Below are 21,203 nucleotides of genomic sequence, written 5' to 3' on the forward strand. Positions count from 1 at the left end.
TGGACCGCTCGATTAACCCTTGTTGCCGGAGATCATCCATTACCTCATCCATCTCCTTGCGACGGGCTGGTGCCATCCTTCGAGGAGCTTGCTTCACTGGGCGGTGGCTACCTGTGTCGATGTGGTGCTCTACCAGGTCCGTACACCCCAAGTCCAGGTCTCCTGTGGAAAACACATCTGCATTTCTCACGAGAAGCTCCCTGAGCTGTTCCACTTGGGGTTCCTCTAGACACTTGGAGCTCCTGTCAAACAGATCGCGCAGGTAGTCAGGCAGCTCCTCCTGGGGCTTCGTCAGGGTTCTCCTGCAGACACAGGTTCTTGGTTTCTGGTCGATCTCTTGGCACAATCCCACCATGGTCCCTTGTTTTATTTTCTTTGGGCTGAAGGAGACATTGGCCACGATGACAGGCACTTCCGCTGCAGCAGGGTCTACCAAAGTACTTCCTACAATCACCCCGTTTTCTACCGGGCATCGACTTCCACTCTCTACCACACACAGGCTAGCCGGGGGGGCACCCGTAATTTGACAGGGTAACAACATCTCCGACCTCGGAGGAATAATGGTGGTGCGCTTGACCGTCACTGGCAGGTCTTCCTTGTTCACAGTCGTCAGTGGCACCCTCCTTCCTCCTACAGTCAGCTGCTTAGCGCGGAAGTCCAGCTCGCACCTGTGGGAGACAAGATAATCCATACCTAGGATGCAGGGGTCATCCATGTCGGCCACGTACACAGAGAGGAACTCTTCCTTTCCTCCGAGCTCAAACTTCACGTCCACTGGGCCTCTGAGCTCTGCGTAGTGTCCTGTGACTCCGCACAGTCGATGTGGCGTCTTAGGAAGCCGACGATGACTCACCACGTCAGGCCGCACAAATGTGCGTTCCGAGCCTGTGTCGACGACCACAGGCCACAACACTCCGTCAACCTTGCCCTCCACTTGGCAGCTTGTCATGGTGGTTCTCTTGCACACTGATATCTTCGGGGCATGTACAGGACAGACTGGTCGTTGCCCCCGTGAACCAGTCCTTCTTAGTTTCCCGAGTGGTGGTCCCTCGTTGGGGGCACATTTTTCCGACACTCATTCTTCCAGTGCCCCTTTTCTCCACAGGTCCAGCACTTGGGTCCTTCCCTGGGCTTCTTCTTAGCGGCACCTTCATATTCCTTCTTCCTCTTATAGCATTCGTTCTCCTTGTGCCCAACCTTCTCGCAGTACCAGCACGTTCCTTGGAACCTGTCTGTGTCGCTGACAGCGCCCTTTCGTGCCCTAAAGCCAGAAGTCGAGTCGTCCCTGAAGCTTGATAAGCTAGACCTAACAAAGGACTCAAACTCCATGGCACGTGCCAGAGCTTCCTGCATTGATGTTGGCTTAGCTTGGTTCACTTGTATCTTCAGCTGAGGGCTGTCCAGGGCATCGATGAATTGATCACGCAGCAAAACCGTCAGCAGGTCAGGGGTGGCACCTGGGTATGCCTTGTGCGCCATGCTGTCAAGGTCCTGAGCGAGTTCCTGGAGAGACTCGCCGCGCCTCCTGTTGCGGGTTCTGAACCTAACCCTGAAGAGCTCGTTCTGGTGCTTGGTCCCATATCGTTGCTCCAGCGCCTGTGCCAGCCCGCTGTAGCTGCCCTTTGTCGCATTGTCGAGCTGAGCAAGGACCTCCAGCGCCGCCCCTTTCAGGCTAGTGGCCAGCTGTACCGCGCACTCTTGGTCATCCCATCCGTTCCGAGCTGCCAACAGCTCAAACTGAGCGCGGTAAGCCTCCCAGGAGACCTTGCCATCAAACTCCTGAGGCTTCTTTCTAACAGGCGAACCCAGCAGACCCATGGGGCTGGCGGAACTTCTTGCGGGGATAAACTCAGGCGAAACAGGGCTCAAACTACCCCGGACTTGCGTAGGAGAAGCATCTTGGGTACAACTAGCCCCTGCAGGCACTGGCTGTCCGTTTCCAGCCAAGCAGTCTTCAAGGGCCTTCACTCTGTCACTTACTTCTAGTATTTCTTTGTGTGTCGTCTCCCGTACCACCTCCATCTCTTGTTGAAGATTTGTGTGTTCTTTCTCCACTTCTATCAGGCGTTGTCCCAAGTTCGTGGTCACATCAGTCATTTCTCTTCGCACTGATTCACTTCCATCTTGTACTGCTTTTAGCTGTAGCTGTAATCCCGTGAAGCGATCTTCTAGCTGTTCTTTGAGTTCTTGGAGTGTTCCTTCTTGTTGTTGCTGTGCTCTTTCTTGTTGTTCTTTGAGTTCTTGGAGTGTTCCTTCTTGTTGTTGCTGTGCTCTTTCTTGTTGTTCTTTGAGTTCTTGGTGTGCTTTTTCTTGTTGTTCCTTGAGTTTTTGGAGTGTTCCTTCTTGTTGTTGCTGTGCTCTTTCTTGTTGTTCTTTGAGTTCTTGGTGTGCTTTTTCTTGTTGTTGCTGTGCTTTTTCTTGTTGTTCTTTGAGTTCTTGGAGTGCTCTTTCTTGTTTCTCCCCCTGTAGTCTCAAGGCTTCCAAAAGTTCAGTCAACATGTCGTCCCTCTGGGCAGCTTGGGAACGAGTCTCCATGGCGAAAAACAAATGCCTACACTCCTGACACCAGTGTTATGCCGGACGTGTTACTTGGGTTCCGTGTCGCCGTCAGGAGACTCCGTGGGAGGGAGATATGTAAACACTTTGCACAGCTTCTGTAGTTTAATGTTCTTCCTTAGTAGTACACTTCACTCTGACTCTTCACTTACCACTAGCTTACTATCACTGGGACTGGCTCTCTCTCGCCCTCTTCTCCTATATATATCCAGAACAGTACAGTCTAGAATATTACAGTATATTTCAGATCATACAAGAAAATGTAGCAAAAATATATGCGAGTTGGCAACACTTCCCGCCTGGCGCCGGGCCGCGCCCGGTGGGGCGCGGACGGCTCGCCTTGCTCTCCGCCCCTTTGCTCGTTTCTCCGGGAGCCTTCTAGAGGCCTATGGTCGCCGGGGGAAGCTTCCAGCACAACAATAGCATGTATAGTTATTATGGATGTACTCGATCATAGTCTAATAACAATAAAAATAATTATTAGCAACCTAAAAAAGAAAAAGAATCGGACATGAAGAATTATCCAGTAACTCTAATAAATAAATCAAATAATGGAAACGGGAGCTGTGATGGAAACGGAAAGCAGGACAAAATGGTGGGAACTTGGGGAGACGGTCAGCGGGGCAGTGACTCAGCGTCTACACACAGGGCCCATACCGCATGGAGGCGGGCGAGCACCGAGTGATCAGTAAGCTTCCCGGAACCCAAGTGATCATGATGCTTCGCGGTACCAGTACCGATAGCAGTTATCGATACCAGCTATCGATAACTGCTATCGGTACTGGTATCGCGAGATCGATCATGATTCGCGGTACCAGTACCGATAGCAGTTATCGATACCAGGTACCGGTACTGGTATCGATAACTGATATCGGTACTGGTACCGCGAAGCATCATGATCGCTTGGGTTCCGGGCAGCTTAATGATCACTCGCCGGTACTGGTATCGATAACTGCTATCGGTACTGGTACCGCGAAGCATCATGATCACTTGGGTTCCGGGAAGCTTAATGATCACTCGGCACTGCGCATTGCCGTTAGGATCCTAGTGACGCTCGGTGCTCGCCCGCCTCCATGCGGTATGGGCCCTGTGTGTAGACGCTGAGTCACTGCCCCGCTGACCGTCTCCCCAAGTTCCCACCATTTTGTCCTGCTTTTCCTTTCCATCACAGCTCCCGTTTCCATTATTTTATTTATTTATTGGAGTTACTGGATAATTTTTCATGTCCGATTCTTTTTCTTTTTTAGGTTGCTAATAAATATTGTTATTGTTATTAGACTATGATCGAGTACCCATATCACCGAGATATCCACTCACTAAGTGGTGATCTCTCTCTCTCTCTCTCTCTCTCTCTCTCTCTCTCTCTCTCTCTCTCTCTCTCTCATGCTACAACTCCAATATATAAAAATCTTATATAATTCATCTTGCAATTCTTTATAGCCATAAACTATCTCCAAGGTATTCAAACTTTTTTAGTTAATGCTTTTTTTGATAAATATGATCTCTCTCTCTCTCTCTCTCTCTCTCTCTCTCTCTCTCTCTCTCTCTCTCTCTCTATATATATATATATATATATATATATATATATATATATATATATATATAAGTTAACGAGTCATACGAATTTAACAGTGGCAAGTAAAAAGAAAACGAAGTCTTGGGTTAAAAGTTAGTGAGTCCCACGAGTCTTTAGAAAACGCTAATATATATTGTTATTGTTATTAGACTATGATCGAGTACCCACTACCCATATCACCGAGATATCCACTTACTAAGTAGTGATCTCTCTCTCTCTGAATGAAGTGAATAGTTATTTTTTCGATAAAAATAGCATGTATAGTTATTATGGATGTACTCGATCATAGTCTAATAACAATAACAATATTTATTAGCAACCTAAAAAAAAAATCGGACATGAAGAATTATCAATAAATCCAATAAATAAATCCGAGCAACTGGTACCGGTACCGAGCAATCTGGTACCGGTACCGTACCGTTTAGCTGGTACCGTTAGTACCGGTACTGGTACCGGTACCTGCCCACCCCTAGCAGGCGGCAGGGCAAACAAAAGTGCCCTTGTTGCCGGACGCCGGTAATTTCACGGGACATTCCAGATTATTCCTTTACATAGTTCGAAGCATATTCCAATAGCAACTGCTAATTTCATTAAGCTATTTTACTTATTGGCATATACCTAATCTCGCTTTATTTAGCAATCATGGCCTTTAGGGTAAATTACTAAAGAGTTGATTACTAATGCAGGTTCTGGGCAGTGAAGTACCTATTGCCTTAATTTACTTAGTAGTGTGGAACAACTCGGTGGAACAATCACGGTTTCTCAGCTTAGTTTCCAGATCCCAGCTGATATAACTTCTTAGACAACCCTTAATTCCTCACATCGTGTTTTTTCTGGCCTCCCTCCTCGGTACGTGTAGGCAAGGGTGTAGGTTAGCCTACGTGCGGCTAACGTGTGTGGCGTTCCTGAAGAAGCGGGTCTCGAACTATCCTGTATTTGGGTTGGGGGGTGGCGTAACAATATATAAGTTTTGGGGAAGAACAGTGACCGTCTACCACAGCAGCTAGATGTCGATTTAACTGCCGGAAAGGAAACTGGAGATAATTAAGGAGAGAGAGAGAGAGAGAGAGAGAGAGAGAGAGAGAGAGAGAGAGAGAGAGAGAGAGAGAGAGAGAGAGAGAGAATCCGTAGGAGGTTAGTTTGAAAAGCAAAGATTTGTGCCAGAGCTGATTGGAAGCAAAATTGATTGATTGATAGTTTATTGTTGCAAGTAAACAACAAAGCAAAAGGGAGGAGCATGCCATCCCAACCCCCAGGCAAACATGAATATGGCTACAGCAACTGAAAACTCCATACTTCACTCACTTGCTCTCGAGACTTTTGATCGAACGGCATGGAAGCATTCTCCGTGGGCGTGGAAGAGAGCCAGGAGGACCAATTAAGGTGGAGATGGGGAGGTGGTGGATGACAGGGATGGCACAGAGGGCATGCACGCACTCCACGGCGTGAATCTGCAGTGATCTCTTCCCGATCCCGATCTTCCGTCGAGGGAGAACTGGAAGAGGAGGAGGAGGCGAAAGAGGAGGAAGAGTGAGGCCATAGGTCCTTAATTCAATACACACACACACACACGCACGCACACAAGGAGGTGGAGGAGGAGGAGCAGGAGCTAGGAAAAGGAAGGGCAAGAGAAGGAGGAAAAGTGAGGCCATATATATAGGTCCTAATTAAGCTCCTTCTCCTCCTCCTCGATTCTCACACAAAAGGAAAAAAATGGAGGAGGAGGAGGAGGGGGAGGAGGAGAAGGAAGAAACGATGTGTGATTATATGCTATAGTCTTGTTCTTTGCAGCAAACACACAAGCACACGCACGCACCCCATCCCTTCGATCAATCTTTCCTCAGGTAAAATCTTTTGTCTGTCATTAGGTTAATCCTGAGTGAGGAGCTCCTGAGTGCCGAAAGGACACCTGCCGCCGAAAAGGGGGGACTGAGTTTTGTATTTGACTTACGACACTTTATATAAATTAATTTCACAAACAAGGAACTTGCAAGTTAATGGATGCTGTTAAAAAGACAATTGCAAGCTCCTGGTCCTGGTCTGGGTGTGTGTTTACATCCCGAGGGAGGCGCGGCGCCGCACGTCACTAGCCCCATAAAACACCCACGAAGAAGAAGAAGAAGCCTAACTAGCCCCATAAAACACCCACGAAGAAGGATCTGTATCCAAATGCTCGCCGCCGCCCTCGCCAGCGTCAGGAAGCTGCTGGGCGTGCACACACCCGCCAGGCACGCACCCAAGCGGCCCCTGGACCAGTGAGTAGCTCGTCTTTTTTTCGTCTTTTGAGGTGTTCCGCTTTGGATCGCGGTTTAGATTCGTTTTAGTACCGTGCCAGTATTTCATTACCTACCTTATGAAACAGCACAAGCTCTTCATATATCTTTTCTACAAACGTTCAACAGTCGTGGAAACGCCTTCAAAATCCAATTCAGGGACTATTTATTGTTGAAAATGGGATAATTCTCACGAAAGCGTTGCCTCCATCGGCGGCGGCGGTGCAGCCGGTGTTGCGAGAAATACCTCCTCGCAGAAATAAGTCGCATATATATGTGGGGGGGTCCAGGGGGGGGTGCGCAGCCCCCTAGTTAGATGGGGTGTCAAGGGGGGCAAAGCCCCCCCATTAGCAGGCTGCAAAGTTCGGTTGGAGTAGTCTAAATATGCTCCCCCACCCTAAACCCTCTGCGAGCTATTTTGCGGCTGCGGCGGCGGCACCGTCGCCGCCGCAGCCGCCAGAGGAGGCTACGCTTTCGTGAATATATTATTCCCTATTTTCAACAATAAATAGTCCTTGAATTGGATTTTGAAAGCATTTCCATGAATGTTGAACATTTGTAGAATATATATATGGTAATAATTTATAAGAAGTCCGCCTCCCCCTTCGCCCCTCCAGCCCCCCCTACCCCCCAAGACAAGCCTGGGGAACTGTGGGGAACCGGGGTTTGGGGGGGGAAGCCAAAATCACTAAAAAATGGGCTTCCAAAATTTCCCTAGAAAAATCCCTAAATGAAGGAAAATTCCCTAGTCTCCAAAGTAAGGAAAGTACTAACTTTATAACCTAACAGCCCCCCTCGCCCCCCTGCTAACCAAGGGGTGCTGCTCCCTCCTCTGGACCCCCCCACATGTATGATGCGCCGGAAATTTTTTTTTTTTTTTTTTTTTTTGGTGGGGAGCATATTTAAACTACTCCAACCGAACTTTATGACCTGCTAACCCCTCCTCCTAACCAAAGGGGGGCTGCGCCCCCTCTGGACCCCCCCCATGTAGGGAATTTTCTGCAATTTAGGGATTTTTCTTGAAATTTTGGAAGCGGGGTGGGTCCAGGGGGGGCGCAGCCCCCCTTGGTTAGGAGGGGGGTCGAGGGGGGCGAAGCCCCCTCGTTAGCAGGTCGTAAAGTTCGGTTGGAGTAGTTTAAATATGCTCCCCACTGATAAAAAACCCATGATTTTCTGGCGCATCATACATATGGGGGGGGTGCGCCCCCCTTGGTTAGCAGGGGGGCGAGGAGGGCTGTTAGGTTATAAAGTTGGGACTTTCCTTACTTTCGAGACTGGGGAATTTTCCTTCATTTAGGGATTTTTCTAGGGAAGTTTTGGAAACCCATTTTTCAGTGATTTTGGCTTGCCCCCCCAAACCCCGGTTCCCCACAGTTCCCCAGGCTTGTCTTACGGGGTAGGGGGGGGGCTGGAGTGGCGAAGGGGGAGGCGGACTTCTTATAAAGTATTACCATATAAATGAAGAGCTAATGATGTTTCATACGGTAGGTAATGAAATACTGGCACGGTACTAAAACGAATCTTTACCTGGATCGCCTCTTAGGTCCTCCTTGGTACTGCTTCACACTTCTATTCTTCACTACGCATCCTTAGTTACTTCACTGTGCACACTTAGATACTTCACCCTGCACTGAGCTCTGTTTACCTACCTTATGAAACATCACTAGCTCTTCATATATCTTTTCTACAAATGTTCAGCAATCATGTAAATGCTTTAAAAATCCAATTCAAGGACTATTTATTGTTGAAAATAGGGGATAATACTCACGAAAGCGTAGCGTCCTCTGGTGGCGGCCGCGACGACGGTACCACCACCGCAGCTGCAAAATAGGCCGCAGAGGGTTTAGGGTGGGGGAGCATATTTAAACTACTCCAACCAAACTTTACATAACCTAACCTCTAATAGGGGGGCTTCACCCCCCATCGACCCCCTTAACCCCCCCCCCCCCCAACATGATGCGGTGGTAAAACTAGAGAAGTACAACAGTATGTGAGACCTTCCTTGGAAAAGTTATTATTCTCGTGGGGGCATTATTGGAGGCACATAGTGAATCTCCATATTTATCTCACTTTGTTCTAGCACATGAAAATTTTGGTTCAAAGCATGTTTTAAATTTTGTTCTTTCACAGTCAGTAGATCTAAAGCTTTGATTTTCTCTGACTCTGTGGTAAGCCCACAGACCTTCAGTAGCAGCCATTTCTGAATGCTTATCACTGGACCTCACACATTTAAAGTAATCAGTAACAGTTTTACTAGATGAAGCGCAACTGTCAGGCGGCTTGTGTCTCTTGGTGCCAAGGTGCTTAACCCGGTAGCAGCGACGGGCCAAATTTGTGGCTTCACCGTGTAGCAGTGACGGGCCAAATTTGTGCCATGATATTTACCACCCAAAATAGATGATACATAATCTGATCACAAATGCTTTGATATATATTATAAAATGGTTTATGTGAGGGGTGATTTTTTTCTCATTTTTCTCACTTGGAGGGACCACTAAGAAACATGATCCCCGCTGCTACCGGGTTAATAATATCACCAACACCACCATGTGCAATGCTGAGTGTCACTTTTACACTTTTCACAGTGTACATCACTGACTGATGCAGTTATTTTTTTTATCAATGGATATTCAGACTGCAAACACTCTTAACAGAGTAAACAAAGGGACGGACTAAATCAAGGAGACGAGACTTGACGCCACACCGGCACACAAACCACTCAGCCACTGCCTCACTGTGTTTTCTTTATTGCCAAACATCTGCTAAAAAAGGTCCAAACATTGTGGGCTATCAGCCACCTTTTCCAGCTATCGGCTAAAAAGCATTATTTTCTGGCTAGATTCAGCAAAATTCGTCTAAATCCATCCGGAAAATAGCTAATCTGGCAACACTGCTCCCACATCGCACTGATACTCCTGACTTATCGCCCCACGATGTTGCTGGCGTGAGTGTTTGTAGCTCAAGACACCGTTCGTCACCCGAGACATTTTTTGTTTGGAAAATTTGTTCATGAACCGATTTGTTCGTGATGAGAGGCGTTCGTGAACCGAGGCTCCACTGTACTAGGATACTGATGTTGTGGGGCTAGGATATTAGTGTTGTGGAACTAGGACACTATTCGTGTGATGCAAGGATAGTAATATAGTGGCAACAGGGCACTACTGTTTAGTGCCATAGAAGTAAGCTGTAGTCGACTGTTTCTCTTCCAAAAGTATTCCTTTGTAGCACAGAGTTTTATGCTTGCTCTTTTTTTTATGTTTGTCAATCAATGTTAGATGGTGCCACACAGCATAACTATAATATCCCATTGTCCTATTAAGACCTGATGAGTTTGCTACTCTGCAGAGAAAGTGAGGAAGAGTATGAAGAAACCACCTATGCCTCTGAGCCCCAGCAGAAGAGGAGATGCACAGAACTGGACCTGCCAGCCCCAACACCCACTACCAGTAAGCTCCTCCTCAGAGCTCTTATAGACAAGGGATGAAGACATTTTCTTGACAAGTCAGGAAAAGAAGTGATCTAGAGCAGGTCAAATCATGTCTGTGACTGACAACAGATGGACAACCAGTGTAACAGAGTGGCCACCCAGGAATTATAGAAGTCAGGGCCAACAGAGAACAGGCTAGAAAGGTTAAACTAGTATCTTTGCATGATCAGAATGGAGTAATACACTGACATCAGACAGAAAACCAAGTGGAGCGATGAAATTTAAACCTTTGCTGGGGTAGGATGGAGTACACAAACACCAGTAAACCAGGTGAAGAAATGTGATTATAACCTTTGCTGGGGTAGGATGGAGCACACTAATGCCAGACAGAGAGAACCAGGTGGAGAGATGTGATTATAACCTTTGCTGGGGTAGGATGGAGCACACTAACACTAGTAAACCAGGTGAAGAAATGTGATTATAACCTTTGCTGGGGTACGATGGAGCACACTAATGCCAGACAGAGAGAACCAGGTGGAGAGATGTGATTATAACCTTTGCTGGGGTAGGATGGAGCACACTAACACAAGTAAACCAGGTGGGAAGATGTGATTATAACCTTTGCTGGGGCAGGATGGAGCACACTAACACTAGTAAACCAGGTGGAGAGATGTGATTATAACCTTTGCTGGGGCAGGATGGAGCACACTAACACCAGTAAACCAGGTGGAGAGATGTGATTATAACCTTTGCTGGGGTAGGATGGAGCACACTAACACCAGTAAACCAGGTGGAGAGATGTGATTATAACCTTTGCTGGGGTAGGATGGAGCACACTAACACCAGAGAACCAGGTGGAGAGATGTGATTATAACCTTTGCTGGGGTAGGATGGAGCACACTAACACCAGAGAACCAGGTGGAGAGATGTGATTATAACCTTTGCTGGGGTAGGATGGAGTACACTAACACCAGTAAACCAGGTGGAGAGATGTGATTATAACCTTTGCTGGGGTAGGATGGAGCACACTAACACCAGTAAACCAAGTGGAGAGATGTGATTATAACCTTTGCTGGGGTAGGATGGAGCACACTAACACCAGTAAACCAGGTGGAGAGATGTGATTATAACCTTTGCTGGGGTAGGTTGGAGAACACAAACACCAGTAAACCAGGTGGAGAGATGTGATTATAACCTTTGCTGGAGCAGGATGGAGCACACTAACACCAGACAGAGATAACCAGGTGGAGAGATGTGATTATAACCTTTGCTGGAGCAGGATGGAGCACACTAACACCAGACAGAGATAACCAAGTGGAGAGATGTGATTATAACCTTTGCTGGAGCAGGATGGAGCACACTAACACCAGACAGAGATAACCAGGTGGAGAGACGTGACTATAACCTTTGCTGGGGTAGGATGGAGCACACTAACACCAGTAAACCAGGTGGAGAGATGTGATTATAACCTTTGCTGGGGTAGGATGGAGCACACTAACACCAGTAAACCAGGTGGAGAGATGTGATTATAACCTTTGCTGGGGTAGGATGGAGCACACTAACACCAGTAAACCAAGTGGAGAGATGTGATTATAACCTTTGCTGGGGTAGGATGGAGCACACTAACACCAGACAGAGATAATCAGGTGGAGAGATGTGACTATAACCTTTGCTGGGGTAGGATAGAGCACTCTTACGCCAGAGAACCAGGTGGAGAGATGTGATTATAACCTTTGCTGGGGTAGGATGGAGTACACTAACACCAGTAAACCAGGTGGAGAGATGTGATTTTAACCTTTGCTGGGGCAGGATGGAGCACACTAACACCAGTAAACCAGGTGGAGAGATGTGATTATAACCTTTGCTGGGGCAGGATGGAGCACACTAACACCAGTAAACCAGGTGGAGAGATGTGATTATAACCTTTGCTGGGGCAGGATGGAGTACACTAACACCAGTAAACCAGGTGGAGAGATGTGATTATAACCTTTGCTGGAGCAGGATGGAGCACACTAACACTAGTAAACCAGGTGGAGAGATGTGATTATAACCTTTGCTGGGGTAGGATGGAGAACACAAACACCAGTAAACCAGGTGGAGAGATGTGATTATAACCTTTGCTGGGGTAGGATGGAGTACACTAACACCAGAGAACCAGGTGGAGAGATGTGATTATAACCTTTGCTGGGGCAGGATGGAGTACACTATCATTAGTAAACCAAGTGGAGAGATGTGATTATAACCTTTGCTGGAGCAGGATGGAGCACACTAACACCAGACAGAGATAACCAGGTGGAGAGATGTGACTATAACCTTTGCTGGGGTAGGATGGTGCACTCTAACACCAGAGAACCAGGTGGAGAGATGTGATTATAACCTTTGCTGGGGTAGGATGGAGCACACTAACACCAGAGCACCAGGTGGAGAGATGTGATTATAACCTTTGCTGGAGCAGGATGGAGCACACTAACACCAGAGAACCAGGTGGAGAGTTGTGATTATAACCTTTGCTGGAGCAGGATGGAGCACACTAACACCAGAGAACCAGGTGGAGAGATGTGATTATAACCTTTGCTGGGGCAGGATGGAGCACACTAACACCAGAGAACCAGGTGGAGAGATGTGATTATAACCTTTGCTGGGGTAGGATGGAGCACACTAACACCAGTAAACCAAGTGGAGATATGTGATTATAACCTTTGCTGGGGTAGGATGGAGCACTCTAACACCAGAGCACCAGGTGGAGAGATGTGATTATAACCTTTGCTGGGGCAGGATGGAGCACACTAACACCAGAGAACCAGGTGGAGAGATGTGATTATAACCTTTGCTGGGGTAGGATGGAGCACTCTAACACCAGAGCACCAGGTGGAGAGATGTGATTATAACCTTTGCTGGGGTAGGATGGAGCACTCTAACACCAGAGAACCAGGTGGAGAGATGTGATTATAACCTTTGCTGGGGTAGGATGGAGCACTCTAACACCAGAGCACCAGGTGGAGAGATGTGATTATAACCTTTGCTGGGGTAGGATGGAGCACACTAACACCAGTAAACCAGGTGGAGAGATGTGATTATAACCTTTGCTGGGGTAGGATGGAGCACTCTAACACCAGTAAACCAGGTGGAGAGATGTGATTATAACCTTTGCTGGGGCAGGATGGAGCACACTAACACCAGTAAACCAGGTGGAGAGATGTGATTATAACCTTTGCTGGAGCAGGATGGAGCACACTAACACTAGTAAACCAGGTGGAGAGATGTGATTATAACCTTTGCTGGGGCAGGATGGAGCACACTAACACTAGTAAACCAGGTGGAGAGATGTGATTATAACCTTTGCTGGGGTAGAATGGAGCACACTAACACTAGTAAACCAGGTGGAGAGATGTGATTAAATCCTTTGCTGGGACTGGATGGAGCACACTAACGTCAGACAACCACTAACATCAGACATACCCCAGTAAAGTGTGAAGCCAGGGTGAGAGAATACTTGAAGGACAGAAGGGATAGACAGAGGAATGGACTGCAGCAAGCAAGATCAGCGTTTAAGGATTGGAGCCACTGGAGACACCTGCCATGGCCACCTCGAAGGAATGGCTGTGGGATAGTCAGAATAAACACAGACAAACTAAATTTTATCTCACTTATTGGTACTTCTTTGTACAGAGTATTGTGCTGCAGATGATTCTGTTTATTAATTAGTTTTATCCTTGGCCAGCCTTCTGTGCTGTAAAAGGTGACCAACAGGGATAATAATAATAAGATGCCTCACCCTTCGTTCCAGGTAATCCCGCGGTGCAGCGCTTCCCGTGGTTCACCTTGAAGGGTGCCGAGTCCACATTCGCCAGCAAGGTATGGAAGGGTTCTTCCCCCACAGGCTGTTAAGCAATCTGTTTACATAGTCCCAATCAAGGAGAAGAACTGTGTAGAACTGGAGTAGGTAGGAAGACACCTACCGAATGGGCGCAAGCCACTCCCGGTGAGGTATATATGGGAAGTGAGGAGGGTGCTGAAGCCCTCCAAAGACCCTTCCCATGTCCTCACTAACCATTTCCCTATTGTCTCACCAACATCAGAGAGTAGTTCAGCATGCTCTCTATCCACACCACACTACATTCACGCAACACACACACCTTTTCCCAAAATTCAAAATTCAAAATGGCTTACAAAAACTCTGCCTCGGAGTCTCCGCCTGGGGGGGGGGGGACCACAAATTCCCCCAGGGAGGACTCCCCTTTTGACTGGCGACCTGAGAGGTGTCTTGATCACTCCTCGAACCTCTTTCTTATCAATTTCTGCAACATTCGCGGTCTTCATTCTAATTTCCATTCTGTGGAACACCATCTCTCCTCCTCTAAACCTCACCCTCTCTTCCTCACCGAAACACAGGTTTCTGAGGCTACTGACAGCAATCTCTACTCTGTTCCCTCCTATTATCTCTATCCTAAATTTTAATCCAAAGCTGGATGTTGCGCCTACGTGTGCAACGACATCACTTGCTCTTGTGCCCACAACCTTGACTCTTCAGAATTTTCCACCATCTGGCTAAGACTTCATTGTCATTCTATTACTAAATACATCTGTGCTGTTTATCTCTCACCTAACTCTACTAACTATGTAAAATTCTTTGACTATTTGAGCTCTAAAGTGGAGCACAAATTGACCCACTCTCCATTTGTTGAAATCTCCATTTTGGGAGATTTCAATGTTCACCACCAGCTTTGGCTTTCATCCTCTTTCACTGACCAGCCTGGTGAACAAGCCTACAACTTTGCTCTCCTCAATGACTTAGATCAGTTGGTTCAGCACCCTACACATATTCCTGACTGTCTTGGAGACCGGCCCAACATACTGGACCTCTTCCTTACCTCTAACCCTTGTGCTTACTCTGTCAAACTGTTCTCTCCGTCATATGACGTGGTTGACTAGAAGGAGTAACAACATTGACACTTCAACTGACGTGTCAATTATTGATCAGACAAACAGCCCTTTATAAGCTAAGGCTTTTTGGGCAAGAAGCATTAGGATAAAAGAAAATACAAGGATACAAAACATACATTCTCTCTCTCTCTCTACTAGGACTTTTGCATGAGTTTGATATCTGAAGGTATTTTTTTTTTTTTTTTGTGAGAAGTCAAAATGAAGGTAAAATTATGTAAATTTTTCATAAATTCCCATTACGTTGCATCTCTTTCTATCTTCTATCGATATTTTCACTGCCTTGCCTCTTCTGAACTTGCTAACTTCATGCTTCAAGGGTGTCCCGTGGGTACTCATGCTCATCCCTATACTGTCCAAGCCCCTTATGCAAGAGTTAACCAGCATCTCCATTCTTTCATCCCTTACACTGGTAAACTCTGGAAAAGCCTTCCTTCGTCTATATTTCCTCCTGCCTTTGACTTAAATTCTTTCAAGAGGAGTGTATCAAGACACCTCTCCTCCAGAATTTACCTCTCTTTTGGCCGCTCATTACTTTTGTCTTTGTGGTGAGCTTTTGGTTTTTTTTACACCTTTTTTTTTTGTTGCCCTTGAGCTGTTTCCTTAGTTGTAAAAAAAAAAAAAAAAAAAATCCTTCAGATATCAAACTCATGCAAAAGTCCTAGTAGTGCTCAGTGATAGCAGTAGTAGTGTGTGTGTGTGTGTGTGTGTGTGTGTGTGTGTGTGTGTGTGTGTGTGTGTGTGTGTGTGCTCCCTAATTTCTGGGCCATGACTCTAAGACCTGCTGCCTTCCAGATGAGTTCCCGGAGTAAGAAAAGTGAGACAGATGCAGCCGAGGTCATCGTCGTGGAGGAGTCGGTGCAGGGCGGAAGGCATCAGCGAGGTCCAGGCACCACACGCGTCCGCGCTGCCCTCCTGGCTGAAGAGGAGGTTAGTATGTGTGTGTGTGTGTGTCTCTCTCTCTCTCTCTCTCTCTCTCTCAACTTCTAACACTACAACTATTGATACTACTACTACTACTACTGCTATTACTATACCTCATACCAATTAATCTGGCCAGGCATGTATGGCAACACTGTTCCAGTGAGTTGCTGATTGGCTGGAGGTGCTTGTTGGGTTTGTTTTTTTACACCCATACTCCCTTGGCTCATTTTCTTAGGTTACGTTTATTGTAAAGATAAGATCTGTAAGTTTTGGTTTATTGGTTCTAATTTTGCTCTTCCTTCTTTAGGATGCCTCTAAGGTCTTGGGCAGAAACCAGGCGAGAAAGTTGTGCGAGCTGGCAACTTGCCGCCCGCCTCTACCCCACAGCACCTTGGCAGACTTCCGTTTTGTCCCGAGCACCAAACAAGTCAAGGACCAGGAGGCTGTCAGGCTGGGGAGCGAGAATTCTAGTGAGTTAACTCATTCTAATCTTCAAATCTAATCCTTCAAACTGCCATCCTATACCTTTATTTTCTTGTCTTTTTAGAGCTTTTGAAACAGTCCTTGACAGGAAATTTTTCAGCATCTTTCCACTTCTGTCTTCTTTGATCATTAGTAAGGATTCCACAAGGGTGATCTTGTTTCTTAACTGACTCCAGGTCATCCTCTCTTTGCCATCTTGGTGAAGCTTATCTGTTGCCTTAGACATCGCAAAAGCTTTTGACCGAGTCTGGCACAAGTCCTCTGCTGATGACTACTCTGCATTTCTCAACATTTTTAACCCTGCAACTGCACAATTCAATAAATGGAAAAAAATAACTTGCTGGAAAGTAATTTTTAATCTTATAAAACCCAAGAGAAACATGTAAAGTGCTTAACAGTTTAAAAAAATAATAATTTACTTCATTTGGCAATGCTGGCTGGATGAAGGTGGAGACGAGGTGTCCTTGGGGGTGGGGTGAGTCGGGAGGGTGGCAGAGGGAGGATAACACACTTCACAGTCATGCATGAACATTTTCTTACAACTTATTATTCATTCCAGTTATAACACATGCATGAATGGAGTAATCATCGCCTCTCTTATCTGACGCCCCTGTTCTCCTTCTGCCTTCCCCTTCTCCTCTCTCACACCAGCTGGCAGCCCTCCCTCATTCAGTTCATCAGCTGATTCTTCTCCTATATCCCCACTGTCGTTTTCCTTGGCTTCCTGCCACTGTGGACCATCGGAGAGTGATGACAGTGATTCCTCAGAGTCTACAATCAGTGGTAAAAATTCTGAAGGTGTCAATGGCTTGCCAAGTTTGCTGGTAACTTTACTTTTAACAGTGCATCAGTGACCTTGAGTGCCAGGACTGTGTTTACACTTGTCACACTTCCTCACACCAGGAGAAATTGATGGTTGTTTGGAATCCAAATCACTTACTTTGAACACAGTCTTACACAATCTTTCTCTTCACTTACACCTTCATTTTACCACCTCCAGTGTCTCCCCCACGGCCACAACCACAGGCGCTGGGGTGCTGGCTAGAGTCAGAAGATGATGACAAATTAAAACCCTCCATGACTGCCACTGGCTGACTGATCTGATAGATTATGATATGAGGGAGGGATGATGTTGCAACATGAGGTTCACTAGATTTTACTCTGGCATTGCGGGAATTTTTTATATGCAGCTTGGAATGTCTGTCATCTTAAGATGTCTGGCTCAGTCTCCCTCATAGCATCTTAAGATGTCTGGTGCAGTTTATGGGTAAACAGAAGACCCTCCCTACAGCAATTATGTATCTCTGGGCCAGACTCTGCAGCACACGTTGACTCTGACCTTGCTATCATTTCTGAATGGGGCAGGAGGATTTTGGTGACATTCAGTGCTTCAAAAACTCAACTTGACACCAGGGGTGTGGAGTCGGAGTCGGAGTCGAGGAGTCGGCTACTTTTGGCCGGAGTCGGAGTCGGAGTCGGAGTCGGAATTGGAGTCAGAGTCGGAGTCGGAGTCGGAGTCGGAATTGGAGTCAGAGTCGGAGTCGGAGTCGGTAAAAATATGAGCGACTCCGACTCCTTTACGTGCTAATTTTTTTAGTAAAGATTTCACTTCATGGAGATTCTTACAAATTGGGAGAAATTGACGTTTTGGAAGATATGTCCAATCAAACAGTCTTGGGAATATTGGTATTTTAATATTTTTCATGCTTTTTATTTTGTATTTTCTTGAGGATATACCTTAAGGAAGGAGGGCGGTACATGCCGCAACAACCACCCTGACAACAGATAGTACAGGTATCCCTTTTGCCATATTTTATGGTGTTTTGCATGAGCTAATGTGTATATTTAATTCTATCATGGAGGATAATTGCTAAGTGATATCCAAGGATATATATATATATATATATATATATATATATATATATATATATATATATATATATATATATATATATATATATATATATATATATATATATATATATCATACTGTAAAAAAAAAAAACTAGTCGGAGTCGGAGGAGTCGGAGTCGCAACCTTCAAATTTCCTGGAGTCGGAGTCGAGTCGAGTCGCAACATTTAAATTTACTGGAGTCGGAGTCGCAACATTTAAATTTACTGGAGTCGGAGTCGGAGTCGGAGTCGCAACATTTAAATTTACTGGAGTCGGAGTCGGAGTCGGAGTCGGAGTTTTGAAAATCCGACTCCACACCCCTGCAAGTTGACACAATCTTCCAAACACCTATCCCCTATTCCTCGCTAACATGTAACCATCCCTGTCTTCTACACGAAGCATCCTTGGTCTATCCTTATTTCAACTGAGAATTTCATATCTCCTCTCTTGCTAAATCAGCTTCTTTAAGGTTAGGGGTTCTGTATCGTTTCTGCCAGTTCTTTTCCCCCTCCCAGATGCTATTCATATACAGGGGCCTTTTCTGCCCTCGTGTAGAGTATGTAGCTCATGTGTGGGGGGGCTCCACACACACAGCTCTCTTGGACAGAGTGGAGTCAGACTTTTCATCTCATAAACTCTCCTCTTACTGACAGTCTTCTACCTCTTGAATTCTGCCACAGTGTTGCCTCTCTTTCTGTCTTCTGATCTTTTCATGCTGATTGCTCTTCTGAACTTGCTAACTGCTTGCCTCCACCCCTATTGCAGTTCTATTGCACATGACCTTCTACCAGGGGAGTCAGAGTCGCAACCTTAAGGGGCGCGCCTATGGGTCTCCTCCTGCACATATGGTACATCCAATAGCTTTGAAATTGTAGTATGTTGTTTGATGATGTAAAGAAATTATATTCTGCAAATTTCATCAAAATCGGGTGAAGTTTAGGAGAGACTCAAACAAAGCGTGTTTTTTATTTTTTTGTTTCACAGGCTTTATTTTTCAGTTAATTGCTTTGAAAAAAATACCATAGAAACTTTGTTTACCTATCTACATTTTGTTGGAAGTGAATTTTTGATTTTTTGTTTTGTCTTTGAAGGAAAAAAATTACAATTTTTTGTCACTTATTATTTTCTCCACTCTGTGTCCCGTTTTCTTTGGACATTTTTGAAAATCCATTTCCAACAAAAACTCGCCCTTTAGTTGAAGTTTAAAATGATACCTAACAAAAGTCATTCAGACGTTTTACCGATTTTGTGAAATTATTTGAAAGTTAAAAAGATTTTTTTCGAGATATCGGCTCCTAAAGATTTTTTTTACATTCCTCCGTCTTGCCATTTGTATTTATCTGATTGGTATAAAATTCTCACATATGACTGTATATACCTTGTTGACTTACCTCAGAATGATAAGGCATCTGGTCCCCCTTTCTAAGAAAGTATTACTCGCAGGTGAGGGTGTCAGAAGGCGCCACCTTCCTCATTGTGGCCAGATAGCGCGAGTGCCGCGGGAGTGCCTTGCTTCTACGCTACTCTCTTGCTTGTTTTCTGAGGTTTGGCCGCTCCATAAGCCCTCTTGATGTTGGTGACTTTTTCTGGTTGCCTTGCGCTTGTACATCATTTGTCAGGAGGTTATTTTGGCTGGAGAGGAGAGAAAAGTACGACATACTTTTCCCATCTGTCTCTCGCTTGGCACTGGCGCGGTGGCACCTCTCTTCCTCCCCTGCCTCTCCGCGCGAAGAAGAGAGGATGACAGATGACAAAATTTACGAAGAAATAAAATATTCTAATGCAATTTTTACGTATATACGAATGATACCGCATATGTTGACAAGAGCATCTTATGACGCGCATGTCCTACTATTACGCTAAAGCCCCCCCAAGGGGGAGGGGTTTTAATTTTACGAAAACAAACCTCACCACATGGTAATTTAGGGTTTCCCGGCCACGCTGAGCGAAAAACATGTACTCGTTCGATTTTAAATATATTCGTCAAAAAATACCCCGTAGTCGCCCCCCTTAACCCGGTAGCAGCGAGGGTTATGTTTCTTAATGGTCCCTCTAAATGAGAAAAGTGGGTAAAAATCATCACTCACACAAACCATCTCATAATATATATCAAAGCATTTGTGATCAGTTTATGCATCATCTACTTTGGGGGGTTAAAATCATGGCACAAATATGGCCCGTCACTGCTGCACGGTAAAGCCACAAATTTGGCCCGTCGCTGCTACCGGGTTAAAATTTCCTGGAGTCGGAGCCAGAGTTGAAATTTATATATCCGACTCCACACCCTTTCTCTCTATTCCTGCTCCTTCCAGTGCTATCCAAATCACTTATGCAAGAGTTGATCATCATCTTCATTTTGTCATCCCTTTTGCTAGTGAACTCTGGACTAGCTTTCCTTTGTCTGTATTTCCTCCTGTCTCTCAAGAGGGGAATATCAAGACACCTCTCCAAAGAGTTCCCAATTTATCGTATTGTTATTATCATTATTACTATTGCATTTTTATCATTGATAGTACACAAATGTTTACAGTAGAGTAGTTAGATAGAGAGTGTGGCTTCATTCATATCTCTCTTATCTCCATTCATATCTCTCTGTGTGTGGCTCCATTCATATATCTCTGTGTGAATTCCTATATCTCATCTCCATTCATATTTCTCTGTGTGAATTCCTGTATCTCATCTCCATTCATATTTCTATGTGTGAATTCCTGTATCTCATCTCCATTCATATTTCTCTGTGTGAATTCCTATATCTCATCTCCATTCATATTTCCCTGTGTGAATTCCTGTATCTCATCTCCATTCATATCTCTCTGTGTGAATTCCTATATCTCATCTCCATTCATATTTCTCTGTGTGAATTCCTATATCTCATCTCCATTCATATCTCTCTGTGTGAATTCCTATATCTCATCTCCATTCATATCTCTCTGTGTGAATTCCTATATCTCATCTCCATTCATATTTCTCTGTGTGAATTCCTATATCTCATCTCCATTCATATTTCTCTGTGTGAATTCCTGTATCTCATCTCCATTCATATTTCTCTGTGTGAATTCCTATATCTCATCTCCATATTTCTCTGTGTGAATTCCTATATCTCATCTCCATTCATATTTCTCTGTGTGA

The 21,203-nt window shown here is 45.4% G+C and overlaps 1 protein-coding gene across 2 annotated transcripts in view; it reads left to right on the forward strand.

The window, feature by feature from the left end:
• The first annotated feature begins 5,912 nt into the window (after positions 1-5,912).
• The window catches only part of LOC127008540 (sentrin-specific protease 1-like), a 54,306-nt gene continuing 39,015 nt past the window's right edge, over positions 5,913-21,203 (forward strand). The window contains exons 1-5 of one of the 2 annotated variants that reach the window (XM_050880711.1): positions 5,913-6,387; positions 9,757-9,851; positions 13,620-13,687; positions 15,569-15,703; positions 16,005-16,167. In XM_050880711.1, the coding sequence (XP_050736668.1) occupies positions 6,134-6,387; positions 9,757-9,851; positions 13,620-13,687; positions 15,569-15,703; positions 16,005-16,167 (715 nt within the window). In that variant the 5' untranslated portion in view covers positions 5,913-6,133. Of the gene's footprint in view, positions 6,388-9,750; positions 9,852-13,619; positions 13,688-15,568; positions 15,704-16,004; positions 16,168-21,203 lie in introns of both variants that reach the window. The other variant, XM_050880710.1, reaches the window with a different exon arrangement.

Source organism: Eriocheir sinensis, chromosome 38 (assembly GCF_024679095.1).
Source record: "Eriocheir sinensis breed Jianghai 21 chromosome 38, ASM2467909v1, whole genome shotgun sequence".
Lineage (NCBI taxonomy): Eukaryota > Metazoa > Arthropoda > Malacostraca > Decapoda > Varunidae > Eriocheir > Eriocheir sinensis.